At 40.5% G+C, this 16,482-nt stretch overlaps 2 protein-coding genes across 2 annotated transcripts; both read right to left on the reverse strand.

Moving 5' to 3' along the window:
- Positions 1 to 12,454: 12,454 nt before the first annotated feature.
- LOC141608513 (uncharacterized) lies at positions 12,455 to 13,337 on the reverse strand. Its single transcript, XM_074427858.1, has 2 exons — positions 13,062 to 13,337; positions 12,455 to 13,012 (listed from the first exon to the last, which is right to left on the reverse strand). Exons 1-2 carry the CDS (start codon positions 13,335 to 13,337, stop codon positions 12,455 to 12,457), a joined length of 834 nt encoding a protein of 277 aa, XP_074283959.1.
- A 593-nt stretch (positions 13,338 to 13,930) lies between these two features.
- Positions 13,931 to 16,442, reverse strand: LOC141608514 (inactive protein RESTRICTED TEV MOVEMENT 1-like). Its single transcript, XM_074427859.1, has 4 exons — positions 16,437 to 16,442; positions 16,146 to 16,236; positions 15,229 to 15,293; positions 13,931 to 14,319 (listed from the first exon to the last, which is right to left on the reverse strand). Exons 1-4 carry the CDS (start codon positions 16,440 to 16,442, stop codon positions 14,020 to 14,022), a joined length of 462 nt encoding a protein of 153 aa, XP_074283960.1. The 3' UTR covers positions 13,931 to 14,019.
- Between the last annotated feature and the right edge of the window lie 40 nt (positions 16,443 to 16,482).

The following is a 16,482-nucleotide window of genomic DNA, read 5'->3' on the forward strand; positions in this document are numbered from 1 at the left end:
ATCCCATACCGTTACTTTGTGTCCACCACTAGTGTTATTTGCACCTAAAAGTCCTAGACTTGGAAATGGGCCAACTTTTAGCAGCATCGTTGTTTCTTTTTCCTCCGATTTGATATGAGGTATATCTAGACAATATCGTTGACCAAGTTAGAAATCATACAAGGTTTATTCCCCCACCCCTACCCTGCAACTTGTGGGAGCAATTGTGGCACTGGGATAATGTTGTATGATAAACTACAAAGAAAAGGAGAATAACGACCTTAGAATAATTACGAGTACTAGTTTAAGACAATTTTGGTTTTTCAAGGGTGTATTGAACATTAAAAGGGTAATGGCAAGGAGCTCAACGTACCTGGTGAAGCCGATGACATCGTTGTGGAGATACTTGTAAATTGATACAATGAGCTCTTAAACAAAAGTTGTAGACCTATTTAAAGATAGAATTGGCTTAAGGTTGCTTGAGAGTTGAGGGAGATAAAAAGCAAGCAATATTTTAAAGTAGAAGATGCTGACTGCTATTCTGCTAAGGCAGGCAGCTCAAGTCAGAGCTTAGGGGAACATATGGACATGGCTTTTTCAAAGTTTTGGTTATTGGAAAGCACGTTGCGTGTATATGAATCGGAGTTTTGTTATGGACCTTCTTCTCTTACAGAAACATAAACAATTATTATTTCGATCACTTTTACTAGTCATCCGTGTACAAAAAATATTTTTTTTTTTGGTGTTAACCAGGAGTATCCCCTACCGACAGCTGGGGCAATCTCCTTCGGGGTACTGTATTAACAGCAATAATATTAGCAATAATATTACAGCAAAGCAACCTCCTCAAATCAAGGCTAATTGATTACATACATATTGTAAATATAGAAAAGATCATATTGTGATAGCTGTATAGGCTCCTACCCTTATATAACCCCATGTATACTCCTATATATATTGAATAGCTTCATAGCAATAACAATCATCTAACGTTTATTCACACAATTTCCAAGTCTTATATGGTATCGAGAGACCTTCATCGATCCGCACTCAACCTTGCTTCCGCAACCACTCAAATGCACCACATACTTGCTTCTGCAACCATCGTTCACCATGACAAACACCAACCCACCTCCAACCAAAACACCCCGTCTGCCAACCCCATCTACCGTGGCCACAACCACAACTATGGTCACCAACGGCACCACAATCAGCCACCAATACCAACCTCCATTCATCCACCCAAAACCCCGTCTGCATCTAACCAAAACGATGCAGCCACCACCACTCACAACCAACCTACATCCAATCATCCACACCAAGGTGCACCACATGCTCACCTCGCAACCCATGGAACCCCCCAGCCGAACCCAAATTTCCTTCTTGACAGTGGGGCGTCTCATCACGTAACCCATACCTTGGACACCTTGACTTTCCATTCTTCCTATGACGGCTTTGACGATTTGATTATCGGCGACGGCTCCACCCTCTCTATTGCCAATACCGGTTCTTTTCAACTGCAAAATCTTAAATTTAATAACGTTCTTCATGTTCCACAAATTTCCCGTAACATTTTATCGATTTCACAATTATGTCGTGACAATAATGCTTATGTAACTTTCTCACATGACTCGTTTTCTGTAAAGGCAATACCAACCGGGAGAACCCTCCTCCAAGGCCGCGCTAACCAAGGAGTCTATGAATGGTGTCCTCCAAAACCAGTCGCTCTAGCTGCTGTTAAAGGCATGCTACCACTATCTTGGCATCATAAGTTAGGCCATCCATCTTATGATGTGATCAAAATTATTAACAAAACCTTATCATCACCAATTATGGATTATGAACATTGTCACTCGTGTAGTATTTCAAAGAGCAAAAAACTCCCCTTTTCTATTTCATCACTGTATTCCAACGCACCACTCGACCTTCTTTTTTCGGACCTATGGACAAGCCCTATTCCTATCCCGAGACCACTACAAATATTATGTTATATTTGTCGACCATTTTACTAAGTATACTTGGCTATACCCATTAAAACGTAAATCCGAAACCACTACCGTGTTTACTTTCAAGCTCTCGTCGAAAAATATTTTCAAAAACCAATTCGACGATTTTTCTCCGACAATGGCGGTGAATATATTAAGTTAAATCAACACCTTCTTAATGACGGTATAACCCATAACACGTCACCCCCACATACACCGGAACACAATGGCTATGCCGAAAGACGACATCGTCACATTGTTGAGACCGGACTTGCCTTACTAAATCATGCTGGCCTTCCTACAAATTATTGGCCTTTTGCCTTTAGTACGGCCGTCTATCTTATAAACCGAATGCCTACCAAAACATTAAATGGTAGCTCACCTTATTTAAAAATACACAATACTCCACCCGATTACACCAAGCTTCATAATTTTGGATGCCTTTGTTATCCGTGGTTGAGACCGTATACGAAACATAAATTAGAAGACCGCTCCATCGCTTGTATCTTTGTTGGTTATTCAAATACCCAAAGCGCTTACCATTGTCTCGATCCCAAAACACATAGGATTTACACATCTCGCCATGTAAAATTTGTTGATGACGAGTTCCCATTTCGCCAAACCACCCCGACTACAACATCACCATCTTCTACAGATGATTGGTGCTCACTTCACATACCATTGCTACCACCTCCAACCAAAACCTCGACATCACCCATACCTACCTCTGCTCCCCTTCCACGCAGCCAAAAACCCATCACCCAAGTCTACTCTAGGAGACCACCTTCCTCCACGTCTATACCCTCCACGACTGTTGCCAACTCGCCTCCTTCTATTGAACCCACAACACTCAACACCTCATCTACTACCCTGCCTTCATCCTCCATTACAGCTCCTGACCAGTTTGCCCAGCCTGCCGCTTCCTCCAATCCAACACCCACTACCGAGTCCTCTTCCTTAACACCTGCCCCACAACAAACCCGCACCAAAACAACCGTACCACCTCCACCTAAACAGGTCACAACCCGATTAGACAACAACATTCGCAAACCCAATCCTCGCTATGCCAACCTCGCTAATCTCACTTCAACCACTGCCAATCTCCCTAATACCGTTAAGCAGGCACTTGTGCTTCCCCAATGGCGACACGCTATGCAAGACGAGTTCCAAGCTCTTGAAAGGAACAACACATGGTCCCTTGTTCCGCGCACTTCATCGCAAAACGTTATAGGATGTAAGTGGGTTTTTCGGAACAAATATAACCCTGATGGTACTCTTAAGCAACACAAGGCACGACTTGTTGCAAAAGGATTCCATCAAAGACCTGGTATCGATTATAATGAAACCTTCAGTCCCGTCGTAAAACCCACAACCGTTCGTCTAATCTTATCCTTGGCTGTCACTAGGTCATGGTCCCTAAGACAATTAGACGTCAATAACGCCTTCCTACAAGGAAACCTGACTGATGATGTATTTATGATTCAACCTCCTGGCTTTGTTAATCAAACAACACCCAATTATGTTTGCAAATTAAACAAAGCGATATATGGCTTAAAACAAGCCCCACGAGCTTGGTACACCGAATTAAAAACCTATCTCACAAACTACGGTTTCAAACAATCTATTTCCGACTCCTCTCTATTCACTTTACATACTAAAACCACATGTATTTATATGCTTGTTTACGTTGATGATATTATTGTCACTGGACCGCATCCTACACAACTACAGCACTTCATTGACAAATTATCACAACGTTTTTCACTGAAAGACCTTGGGTCCTTATCATACTTTTTAGGCATAGAAGTTATACCAAATAAACTTGGCTTACACCTAAATCAATCTAAATATATTTATGACCTTCTCACCAAATACAGAATGATTGAAGCTAAACCAACCACTACTCCTATGGCTACATCTCCACCACTCACTCGTGAAGATCATCAACCCATTCATGATCAACCAAATTATCGCGCCATTGTTGGAAGTTTACAATATCTTTCCCTCACCAGGCCCGACATTGCCTTTGCTATAAACCGTCTAGCTCAGTTTCTTCATCATCCCACCGCTACTCATTGGACTGCTTTAAAACGTCTCCTTCGCTACTTGCAAGGAACTCAAACCTTTGGCATACAACTCTATCGCCAATCACCACTATGTCTTCATGCATTCTGTGACGCTGACCACGCAGGTGACAAAGACAACTACATCTCGACAACCGGCTACATCATTTATCTCGGACGCAATCCTATATCCTGGTCCTCCAAAAAACAACGAGGTCTAGCACTCTCCACCACCGAAGCCGAATTTCGTGCCATTGCTTCTGTCACCACTGAAACACTTTGGCTCCGCAACCTTCTTACCGAGCTCTGCATCACTGTCACAAAACCACCAGCTATTTACTGTGACAACATTTCAGCCACACTCTACGCCAAGAACCCAGTTTTCCATTCCCGAATGAAACACATGGCTCTCTCCTTCCACTTCGTCAAAGAACAATTTCAACTCGGTCAAATTCGCATTCAACACGTCGCCAGCAAGGATCAACTAGCTGACATCCTAACCAAACCGCTGCACAAGACTTCATACCATGACTTACGAAACAAGATTGGTCTTACCCATCGGACGTCCATCTTGCGGGGGCGTATTAACAGCAATAATATTAGCAATAATATTACAGCAAAGCAACCTCCTCAAATCAAGGCTAATTGATTACATACATATTGTAAATATAGAAAAGATCATATTGTGATAGCTGTATAGGCTCCTACCCTTATATAACCCCATGTATACTCCTATATATATTGAATAGCTTCATAGCAATAACAATCATCTAACGTTTATTCACACAATTTCCAAGTCTTATATACTGAAGGCAATTTAATGGGTTGACCAAAATGAAAAATATATACGGAGTACTATTTTGTGCATATATAGAGGAATAGAGAGAAGGATCTAGGGGAAGGTGCATTGAGTGCGGTGTAATTAGCAACATTGAGTGGCTGTTATGGAATGATCAAAATGAAAATTGGGTTGAGAATTGATCATGCAAATTATATTGACTTGTGGCTTTGTGACTTAATTGAGAATAGGATCCATGTTTTCAATTAACTTGATAAATATTGGAAGCAAAGTTCGTTTCTTCGGTAAAATTGGGTTTTTTCTGTGAAAAGTCTTAGAAAATGTTGGCTGCAATTGAAAAACTAAAGTTGAATGTTGTTGATGTTGTATTTTTTTCTTGTTAAGACATTTGTATGCTCGATTGTTGAATTTCGTAACTTTTTGAGGTTGTGGTCTTTTTCATATTCTGCAGTAGCTATAATGTTAAAACACAGTCGTCACGATTGTGAACATTGTAGTGCACATTCGACCTCCCCTTTACCCTGCTTTGAACTGGTGGTCCGGAGTTGGGACCCTCTATGGAGGCATAGTGCATTGTGGTAATACTGGTGAAAATGATGATGCATGTATTAAGCATTAAAATGTTCGTTTTGGGCCTACTGCTTAATTGAATTTGTAATTGTAGACTGTTGTTCAGGTCTTATAAGCCTGAATCGTATGACCAGTCATGTTATTTTCCCTCGATTATTTATCTGAGTGTAAAAACAGGTCCAAATCACAAGAAACTCATGCCCATATCGTGTAAAAATAGTTACCAAATCTGTTTGTGTCTGTAGGTAAAGTCTGGGGGGTTTTAACACTGGTTATTTCTGATCTCCGTCTGTATGCATTTTCTTGTGGAAGCTCGGAGATTCATTATATTTTTAGTTTGATAAACGTTCTTATTTCTATGATGATATGTAACAGAATTTTCCCTGTCAAGAACTGGAGAGACGTAATAAACCAGAGGTGGAAATGAGGTATGGTATTTTGCTGCAGTTTTGCTATATAGATTTTCAGTACATATTCCATCTTCCTCTCTTGTACTAGGCATTTGAGAACTTACACTGTTGGGTATTTTTTAAATATTTCTTATTAATATTTTTCACTTTAAAGTTTTACTCTATAATTTTTGTCCAGTTCCGACTTTCAGTGAAGCCAAAAACTCACTTGAGTGATTTAGCTATTGTGAAATAGTCTAACTCAAAGCGGCTTTCTATGCAGCTGTCATTTTTGGTATCGCATATTCTTTTTTCATATCTTTGGCCTTAACATTATTCTAATTTCAGTGATTCAGTCCAATCTATACTAAACCCGGTTTTAGCATTGGATTTCTTGTTTTCAATTTTGTAAGTGGTAAACACGAGTATTTCAGCGTTTCATGGCTGTTGCGTCTGTCCAATAGAGATGTAAAGATAGTTTATGCTGAATTTAGCTGCTAGGCACTGCTTGGTTAGGGTTAAAAGTATTTTGTACAGCAGCTGGACCGAGCTTTTGACCATTTGGAGAAAGTGATCTAGTGATTAGTCTAGACTCTCAGCAAAGTATAGCATCGGTCATCGTTGCCTGCATCATAGTTTAAATCCTGCAGTAACCAGGGTTTGTGGATGTCACTGTGCTGCTAATGACACCAACACTAAATTAGCGATTTCTTCTATGTTTCTTTATTGGCAGCGGTCTTGACAGCAGAAGATTGTAGATATAAAGAACATCATTACTGTTTTCATTCAGCCTTTATAAGAACATCTTCGCATCAATTACGAATATTGCATTCTCTGATGTTTTTTTTTTCTTTCCGTTGTCAGCTTCATCGACTCTTGCATTAATTTCAACAATGGGATCAGATTACAAAACCCAGCACGGTATCAAAGCGGGTTAAAATCCTTTCTGCATTCCCCTTCAGAGATTTCCTTTTATTTGCAGTAGCTGTGCGCAAGTTTGTTGCTTTTGTGCTGTTTCACTGAGATTTCCTTTTATTAGGAACCACTCAAGACTGGAAATTTTCTTATAGTGAAGATTTAGCCGATTCGGCTGGTGATTATAAGTTTATAACTATAAGAGTAGGGTTTTACGTAAGAATAAGTTGTATATTATTATGAGGAGGAGTACATGTATTTATAGCTATACAAGGTAGAGTAAATAAGGTAAATACAAGAATAGTTTCCTAATTGTACAATATTCACACAATCAAATAATTCTAAGGTACTCCCTCCATTCAACTCCACACTACACATATTCCATTTTCATCCATTCAACTCCACACTACACCTTTCTAAAAAAAAGGATTGATAAATAACCATTTTATCCTAATTAAAACAACTTATTTACATAAATTGTCACTCATACCCCACTAAACCCCACCTTTTCTTACTAATAAAGCAACTTTATTTACCACAATTTGTACCTTTAATAATTTTCTAATTTTTTTCTTAAAACTTGTGCAAAAATGATATGTGTAGTGTGGAGTTGAATGGAGGGAGTATATGAGAATGATATGGTTTTGATATGGAGTTTATTTGGTTAATACGCCCCCGCAAGATGGACGTCCGATGAGTGAGTCCAATCTTGTTTCTTAACTCGAGATAATGCGTTTTATGCATTGGTTTAGTGAGGATGTCATCTAGTTGATCCTTGCTTGCGACATTTTGAATGCGAATTTGGCCATGAAGCAACTGTTGTTTGACGAAGTGGAATGAGAGAGCCATGTGCTTCATGCGAGAGTGAAAAACGGGGTTCTTTGCGTAGAGTGTTGCAGAAATGTTGTCACAAAAGATTGCCGGAGGTGTGGTGACAGTAATGTGTAGCTCGGTAAGGAGATTTCGAAGCCATATGGTTTCGGTTGTGACGGAGGCAATGGCGCGAAATTCAGCTTCGGTTGTTGATAGAGCAAGGCCTTGTTGTTTCTTGGACGACCAGGAAATGGCATTGCGACCTAAGTAGATGATATAGCCCGTACGTAAGAATCTTTATCTCCTGCGTGGTCTGCATCACAAAAGGCATGAAGACGAGAAGGTGAGTCACGATATAGCTGTAAGCCGATGGTTTGAGTCCCTTGCAAGTAGCGAAGAAGGCGCTTTAGAGCGGTCCAGTGCGTTTGAGTGGGATGGTGTAAGAATTGTGCCAGACGGTTTATGGCAAAGGCGATGTCAGGTCTCGTCAGAGAGAGGTATTGGAGGCTTCCAACAATGGCACGATAGGTAGAATGATCGTGTATAGGTAGATGGTCTTCACGAGTGAGAGGTGGAGATGTAGTCATGGGAGTGGAGTTTGGTTTAGCATCGATCATTTTATATTTGGTGAGGAGGTCATGAATATATTTTGATTGGTTCAAATGTAAACCGAGTGCATTTGGGGTAACTTCAATTCCGAGAAAATATGATAATGGTCCGAGGTCTTTGAGCGAGAAGCGGTGGGATAGGTTGTCGATGAATCGTTGCAGATGTAAGGGATGTGGTCCAGTGACAATTATGTCATCGACATAGATAAGCATATAAATGCAAGTGGTGGGAGTATGTAGAATAAATAAAGATGAGTCGGAAACTGATTGTTTGAAACCGTATGTAATTAGATAGGATGTTAATTCAGTGTACCAAGCTCGAGGAGCTTGTTTCAGGCCATATATCGCTTTGTTTAATTTACAGACATAATCAGACTTTGCTTGGTCAACAAAGCCTGGTGGTTGTATCATAAAAACATCATCGGTTAATTTTCCCTGAAGGAAAGCATTATTCACGTCTAATTGGCGCAAAGTCCATGACTGCGTGACAGCTAGAGATAAGATTAGTCGAACGGTGGTTGGTTTTACGACAGGACTGAATGTCTCAGTATAGTCAATTCCAAGTCTTTGATGAAAACCTTTGGCAACTAGGCGCGCCTTATGTTGCTTAAGTGTGCCATCGGGATTGTATTTGTTTCGAAAAACCCATTTGCATCCGATAATGTTTTGAGAGGACGAACGAGGTACGAGAGACCATGTGTGGTTTCGTTCGAGTGCGTGAAATTCCTCTTGCATAGCATTACGCCAGTGCGGAATAATGAGAGCTTGCTTAACGGTATTTGGTAAATTGTCATTTGTTGGAGAGGTATGTGCGAGATTATTGGCATAACGAGGATTGGGTTTTCGAATGTTATTGTCGAGACGGGTAGTGACAGTTTTATTTGGAGGTGGGATAGCGATGTTGGTGCGATTGGGACGCATTACTTGGTCCGGGTTTGGTGAGGCAGCGGAAGAGGTGTTGTGGTCAGGAGGTGCCGCAGTAGAAGGGGTAGGAATAGAAGGAATGGGGTCGATGGAGGGTGTAGAGACAGCCGTGGTTGATGGTTCAGACGATGTGTGGCAGCGTCGAGAGTAGACAATGGTGATAGGCTCGGGTGGGCGAGGATCATGTGAGGTGTTGGGAACGGGTGTTGGAGAAGGCGTGGGAGTGGTGAGATGAGGAAGTAGTGGGATGCTTAAGGTGCACCAATCATCAGGAGATGAAGGAGTTGTACTGATCGATGCATTGCGTCGAAAAGGATAATCATCCTCGACAAATTTCACGTGTCGAGATGTGTAAATTTTGTGGGGTTTCGGGTCTAAGCAATGATAGGCACTTTGCGTATTTGAATAACCTATGAAAACACAAGCAATGGAGCGATCTTCTAGTTTGTGCTTTGAGTAAGGTCTAAGCCATGGATAGCAAAGGCACCCGAAGTTATGTAATTTAGTGTAGTCGGGTTGTGTTTTATGAAGTATAGAAAATGGTGATTCATTGTGTAAAGTTTTTGTAGGTAGTCGATTTATTAGATAGGTTGCCGTGCTAAATGCAAATGGCCAAAAGGAGGTTGGCATGTCGGCATGGGTAAGTAAGGCTAGGCCGGTTTCGACAATGTGACGGTGTCTGCGTTCGGCATATCCATTTTGTTCCGGAGTGTGTGGTGGGGTGGTAAAATGAGAAATTCCATCGGTGAGAAGAGATTGATTTAATTTAATATATTCGCCACCATTATCGGAAAAAAAGCGACGTATTGGTTTGTTAAAATATTTTTCAACTAATGCTTTAAATTGTGTAAAAACTTGTGTTGTTTCGGACTTGCGTTTTAGCGGATATAGCCATATGTATTTGCTGAAATGGTCTACAAAAATAACATAATACTTGTAATGGTCACGAGATGGAACCGGACTTGTCCATAAATCATAAAATAGAAGGTCGAGGGGTGCGTGTGATTGGAACGATGAAGCAGAAAACGAAAATTTTTTGCTCTTAGACACACAACAAGAATGACAGTTTTCATAGTCTTTAATAAAATAATCTAAACTTTTATTGATAATTTTTAGTACATCATACGTCGGATGTCCTAATTTGTGGTGCCACGAGATCGGCGTGGTTCCTTTTTCCTTGACGGCTGCGAGTGAGATAGGTTTAGGTGGCGTCCATTCGTAAATCCCCTTGGTTGCTCGGCCCTGGAGGAGGTTGTTCCCCGTTCGTGTATCCTTAACAAAAAACGAGTCACGTGAGAAAATTACATATACATTATTATCTCGGCATAATTGCGAAATCGAGATGATATTACGAGAAATTTTGGGAACATGAAGTACATTAGTAAAATTAAGATTGTATTTGGTGAAAGAACCTGTATTCGCAATGGGGAGGCCGGAACCGTCATCGAAAATTAAATCGTCGAGACCGTCATAAGGAGAGTGAAAGGCAAGAGTGTCCAAATCGTGGGTCAAGTGGTGCGATGCACCACTGTCGAGAAGGAAGTTGGTGTTTGGTTGCGGGTTGCCATAGTTAGCGATATGAGCTTGCGGGTTTCCTTGGGGTGGGCGATAAACAGGTGCAGGGAAGACTATGTTTGGGTAAAGCTTCCTGAAAAGAGGGCAATTGGCAATGACATGCCCGGTTTCGCGACACCATTGGCAGCGGCCTTTGAAAGGCCGAGGAGCAGCGGTGTTCGAGTAGGTGTTTGGTGGTGGGTTTTGAGGATAGGCAGGAGTGTTGTTTGGCCTGGAATTGCCACGGAATTGGTGATTGTGATGGTAGGCAGCATTGGCCGAAGGTGCAAAGTGATGCGTGGTGGTGTCGTGTTTCATAAGAAGATCATGTTGAAGCAACTTCTCATGAAGAGCCTCAAAGGTTATGGGTGTATCTCGAGCCCGAACAGTGGTGATGTCGGGTTTGTAGGTTTCATAGTCAAGACCCTTAAGAACTCGAGCTATGACGTCCTCGGGGTCGAGTATTTTGCCCATAAGGGCTAGTTGGTCTACACAAACTTTGATTGAGTTCATGTAATCGGAGATGGTTTGATCTGTGGTTTTTACGATGGAATCAAATCGTTCTTTTAATTGCATAATATGCGCTCGGGATGGGTTTGCGTAGGTGTGAGCAAGGATATCCCATGCTTCTTTCGCAGACTTGGCCCGTACTATCATTGGTTGTAGGGCCGCGGTGAGAGTGCCCATGAGAGCACCAAGAATTAAGCCGTCTTGTTTGAGCCAACTCAAATAAGCCGGGTTAGGTTTGTCGGTTTTAGTCTCATCAGAGATGGTTGGTGATGGTGGTGTCTCGGTTCCATCAATGAAACCGAGAAGGCTAAAGCCAAATAGTATGTTTGTCAGTTGGAAACACCAAGCCGTATAGTTTAGCGCATTCAATTTCACACAATGGTTAAGGTTTAAGGAGGTGAGTGGTTTGGTGTTGTCGTGGGGGTTGGGAACCACGGTGTCTTGGATGGTGTTGGTCGACATGGTGAAGGATGGAATGGAGGTTGAGTGTCGTTTGAAGTTGTTGCGGCGAGGTCGGAGATTGTTGGCAGATCGAAGGCCCTTAGATACCATATAAGAGTAGGGTTTTACGTAAGAATAAGTTGTATATTATTATGAGGAGGAGTACATGTATTTATAGCTATACAAGGTAGAGTAAATAAGGTAAATACAAGAATAGTTTCCTAATTGTACAATATTCACACAATCAAATAATTCTAAGGTATATGAGAATGATATGGTTTTGATATGGAGTTTATTTGGTTAATAATAACCACCGTCTTGGAGGCTTTTGCGCAGGTATCGACCAAAAACCTGGTTTTATCTTGTTATTACTTGTGTTTATGTGCTTTTACTTCAACTGGTTAATATTCTTATAGTGAAGATTTCTAGTTACTGGATCCTACAACCGGCTGTAGTTACAATGAAATTATTTTTGTTGAGTTCCTCTATAAAGTTACTGAGCTTTACCTGAGATAGCTCAATTACTTTGTAAAGGAGCTCAAATCATTTATAAAGTTATTGAACTCATCTATAAAGTTAGACCGGTAACTTTTATAAAATGAGTTCAGTAAGTCGGTAACTTCATAAGAGAGCTCAATAACATCCTCCTTGGTGTCGGATCTTTTACATAATTTTTCCCACAAAAGACAATAAGTGATTAATTAAATACTTATACAACCAAGTATTATTCCAAAACACAAACAACAAAGTACAAACTAATTACTCATGGCCCTCATAGCGAGGTCATGAGCAATCTTATTAAAGCGCCTAGGAATAAAAGTAAAACACAAACAACAGAAAAAGGAAAACATGAAAGATTTTTTTTTTTTTTTTGGCAGCAGTAAAGAAAGGTTACACATTGACACTAATTACTCATGGCCCTCATAGCGAGGTCATGAGCAATCTTATTAAAGCGCCTAGGAATAAAAGTAAAACATAAACAGTGAAAAGACGGGAAGTAAAGATCCATATCATCCAGTAGCCCTTTAGTGAAGTGATGCGCCATCTCATCCCCTGCCAGTTGGAGTAACAGTTGCAAACAGTCCGAAGAAACCTCTAAATGAAGGATTCCCTGTTCACGAGCCCAACCCAACACATCCTTTAGACCTAGTGCTTCGGCTTGCAATGCAGATTGCGCAGTAATTTTAACACTTCTAGTGAATAAAGTCGCACCATCGTGAACATAAGCAATCCACCCAAGAGCAGCGTTCCTAACAGATTTACACCCCGCATCGACCATTACCTTAACTGAATTGCACGATGTTGCGCCACCTATCACATAAAAGGGTCGTCCATCACATACCTCCCAAACCGAAGAATCACTACCCCTCCCTATACCCTTGCTTGCCACACCTCCGCTATCTCCCACATCCCGTGCCTGCAAGGCTATATCCACCGTGCTTCTCCATATGCCATAATACATCTGAGGATGAAAACAGTCCCCGTAAAAAAACAATCCTATTACGGACTACCCACAAACACCATAAAGTACCCAAGAATTTAATCATTTTAGATTCAGCATCCTCTGTCTTACCCAGATACTTGAACCAATTGATAACCCACTCCCCAATATCCATGGAGGGACCACAATTAACGCGAATACCCAAGTCCGGGCAGGCCCAAATGCGCTGAACCACACCACAGTCCCGAAACAGATGTGCTCTCGTTTCCAGGATTTCCTCACCAGCATCACATATTTTACAAGTTGGATCCACCTGAAAGTTCCTTTTAGCAAGACTAGACCCCATGGGAAGTGAATCAGAAATAAGTCGTCATAAGAACACTTTCCACATTTGTGGTACTGGTAACTTCCAAAGACCCCTCCTACAAAAATTAATTCCTGCTCCACTCATCCGCGTTTTGTCTTTTAAACTCGCGTGCATCGTCATAAATCTACTAAATGCAATCCCATATCCACTCTTTACCGAATACACTCCATCTCTCGTGTGCTTCTAGTAAATACAGTCGCGAACCTGTGAAACACAAACAGGGATGGCCAATACATGGTCCACAACATCCTTGTGAATAAGATACCTAACTCGCCTCAACATGAAAGATTGATTAAACCATTGATCTCCTTTTAGACGGTCATATCCGTCTTTTAAGTGTAAAATGGAAAGTTTGTCATTTCCTTGACATTCTGCATTTTGTTTCATCCTTGGTGTCGGATCTTTTACATAATTTTTCCCACAAAAGACAATAAGTGAAATTAATTAAATACTTATACAACCAAGTATTATTCCAAAACACAAACAACAAAGCACAAACTTTTTTTTTTAAAAAAAAAAAAACATAAAAAGGAAAACATGAAAGATTGATTAAACCATTGATCTCCTTTCAGACGGTCATATCCGTCTTTAAGTGTAAAATGGAAAGTTTGTCATTTCCTTGACATTCTGCATTTTGTTTCATCCATCTAATTGACCCGGTTTATCCTTGTGGTTGTGGACTTGTGGACAAATCGGCCAAACTTGAAATGGGGTTGATATAAACTCCAATGGATCTAAGATTGTAGGGGGAATAGAGGCCATGGAATCCACCAAACTGATGTCCAGGACCAAAGCTATACTCGAATTTAATGTCATTCTTTCTGACATTTCCGAATGGCCCGTAACAGCCTGCATTCGTTTCAATTGTTAACGATATTAACCCTTCATTTTCTCCGTTTAGAGCATGTGCACCACTCACTCTTGTCACGTACTCGTTATTCGCAACTTCTTTAAACACAACCTGTTCATTAATCATTATGGTTAACATTTTAGCGAATGTATGTATTCATGTCTCACATCGGTAGAATAAAGATGAAAGATCATCTTTATAATAAATAACAAAATATAATAGTACGAAGCCTTTTGGGAAGGAGCCCAAGAGTAAATCCTTGAGGGCTTGGCCCAAAGTGGATAATATCGTACTATTATGGACACAGAACACGTGATATTCACGCTTCTGCACAACACCAAGTTTGACAAGCTTTTATATTTAATCACAACATATTATCCGTGAGCGGCACGAACTTGTGTAATTAGATAAATATTACTCATATTTTATAAAAATATCTTGTCATGATTATAACATAAAAAAATGTCCCATTCATTTTCCAATACAACAACAACATTACCCCAGTGTCTCAATGGTTCCCGCAAATTGCGTGGTAAGGGAGGGGGTCCCTTGTGTTAGGAACATTACCCCATTCATTTTCCAATATTTGTATATAAAGCCTTCGAGCCTTGTTATTGAAAATAGCGATTAAAAAAACCTGAAAATTCAATAATTATATATAGGCTTGAGTTGAGCTCGAATTTGGCTCGAGCTCGCGTTAAAGCTCGCAAGCTTGATAATGAGCACAATTTTTTCAAGCTCGGGTAAGCTTGAGATCGGCTCCAGCTCGTGTTTTACTTTACGAGCACAAGCCGAGCAAGGCCAAGCTCGGGCTCGGCTCGTTAACACCCCTAGTACGGGAGCTAAGCTAATAGTACAGGGTCACACTCGCTAGCCCACATCCAAGGGGAACGTGAATGTGGTATGAGATTTAAAGAGCGGACTTAAAATTCATTAACCATCTAACTTCATTTTAAGAGAGATCTAACCAAATACCCCGAAGTTTGAAGGATGAAAGAAAGAGGGAAAGAGAGGTAGTACCGCAGCAAAATTAGAGGCATTAAAACACTTAGAGCCAAATGTAGGAGAAGTCACTAATTTGTCACCTTCAATATATTGAAAAGCTATGGAGTTAATAACTTCACCGTATGAAACAAATATCTGAGCGATTTGAGTTCGTCCGATTTGATCCCAAGCTGTTACGTTTCTACTAGTACAAGAATCAGCTCTTGGAAATGGCCCAACTTTTATGTTTGACATTGGTTCTGTTTCCGGACCAGATTAACCCTCGGAGACTAGTGAATTACTGGAAATCTACAGTTATAAACCAAAGAAAAGACCGGATTAACCCTCGAACACTAGTGGTGTATATAATATATGAACTCTTTTATTGAATATGACAAGGACACGACCGCGTGAAGAGGTTGCAGGTTCCCTAGTAAAGGGACTGCAGGTCGCTACTAAGGGTGACAACATCAGTGAGTTCAAGTGGTCAACAGACCTTGTGAAGCCGATGACATCATTATGGAGAGTACTTCCGTTAATCCGCTGCATTCAGAATTGGAAACGAATGATAGTCAACTGAGCACAGACTAGAATCCGCTGCATTCAGTATTGGACTTCAATGTAATACTTCAGTCAATTTGGTCTTCGACAGACAACAAATAATTTGGGCCATCAGTTGTACTAGAACGATTGAAGTCGAGATTAAGTTCACTCGGCTAGTACAATTTAGCAAACTTAGGGCCTACAGGAGTCTGAGAGCCAAACACAGAGGAAGTCACTAGTTTGTCATCTTCAAACCATGAGGTATTAATTAGTCTTTTGTAAGATGGTTTTCCCTATTGAATACGACTCAATGCCCAAGCCGCTTCAGTATTATTTACCGCGTTTTTTAAATGATAAAAATAAGAAAGAGACGTATGTGACGAAATTGGAGCTAGCAAAACTCTGAGTACCAAACAAAGGCGAATTCACTAATTTACCATCTTCAATATATTGAAAAGCTACGGCGTTAATGGCTTTTCCGTATGAAACAAATATTTGAGGCTATTACCACCTCCACCTGAATGACCTGATCCGGAAAGAGTAATAAGAGAATCTAATCCGAGATTTGCTAAACCTGTAATTGACTTGAAACTTCCTAAAATGAGAATGTCTTTGTTAAATTTTGTCTTTGTTGTGTGCCTGACAGATGGATAATTTTCCGAAATAAAACAAGTGATGTAAAATCAAAACAAAACGCAAACCAACATAGTAATATAGTATTATCAACCGAAACTCAAGATAACAACG

The sequence above is a fragment of the Silene latifolia genome, chromosome 10 (genome assembly GCF_048544455.1).
Source record: "Silene latifolia isolate original U9 population chromosome 10, ASM4854445v1, whole genome shotgun sequence".
Taxonomy (NCBI): Eukaryota; Viridiplantae; Streptophyta; class Magnoliopsida; order Caryophyllales; family Caryophyllaceae; genus Silene; species Silene latifolia.

Coding starts and splice junctions, on each gene's coding strand:
- LOC141608514 (XM_074427859.1), bottom strand. Junction 15,294..16,145: donor AGTGAATTCGCCTTTGTTTG/GTACTCAGAGTT, acceptor AATATATTGAAG/GTGACAAATTAGTGACTTCT. Junction 14,320..15,228: donor ATGCCTCTAATTTTGCTGCG/GTACTACCTCTC, acceptor ATTAATGAACAG/GTTGTGTTTAAAGAAGTTGC.
- LOC141608513 (XM_074427858.1), bottom strand. CDS start 13,337: ATGGGGTCTAGTCTTGCTAAAAGGAACTTTCAGGTGGATCCAACTTGT. Junction 13,013..13,061: donor GTACTTTATGGTGTTTGTGG/GTAGTCCGTAAT, acceptor TTTCATCCTCAG/ATGTATTATGGCATATGGAG.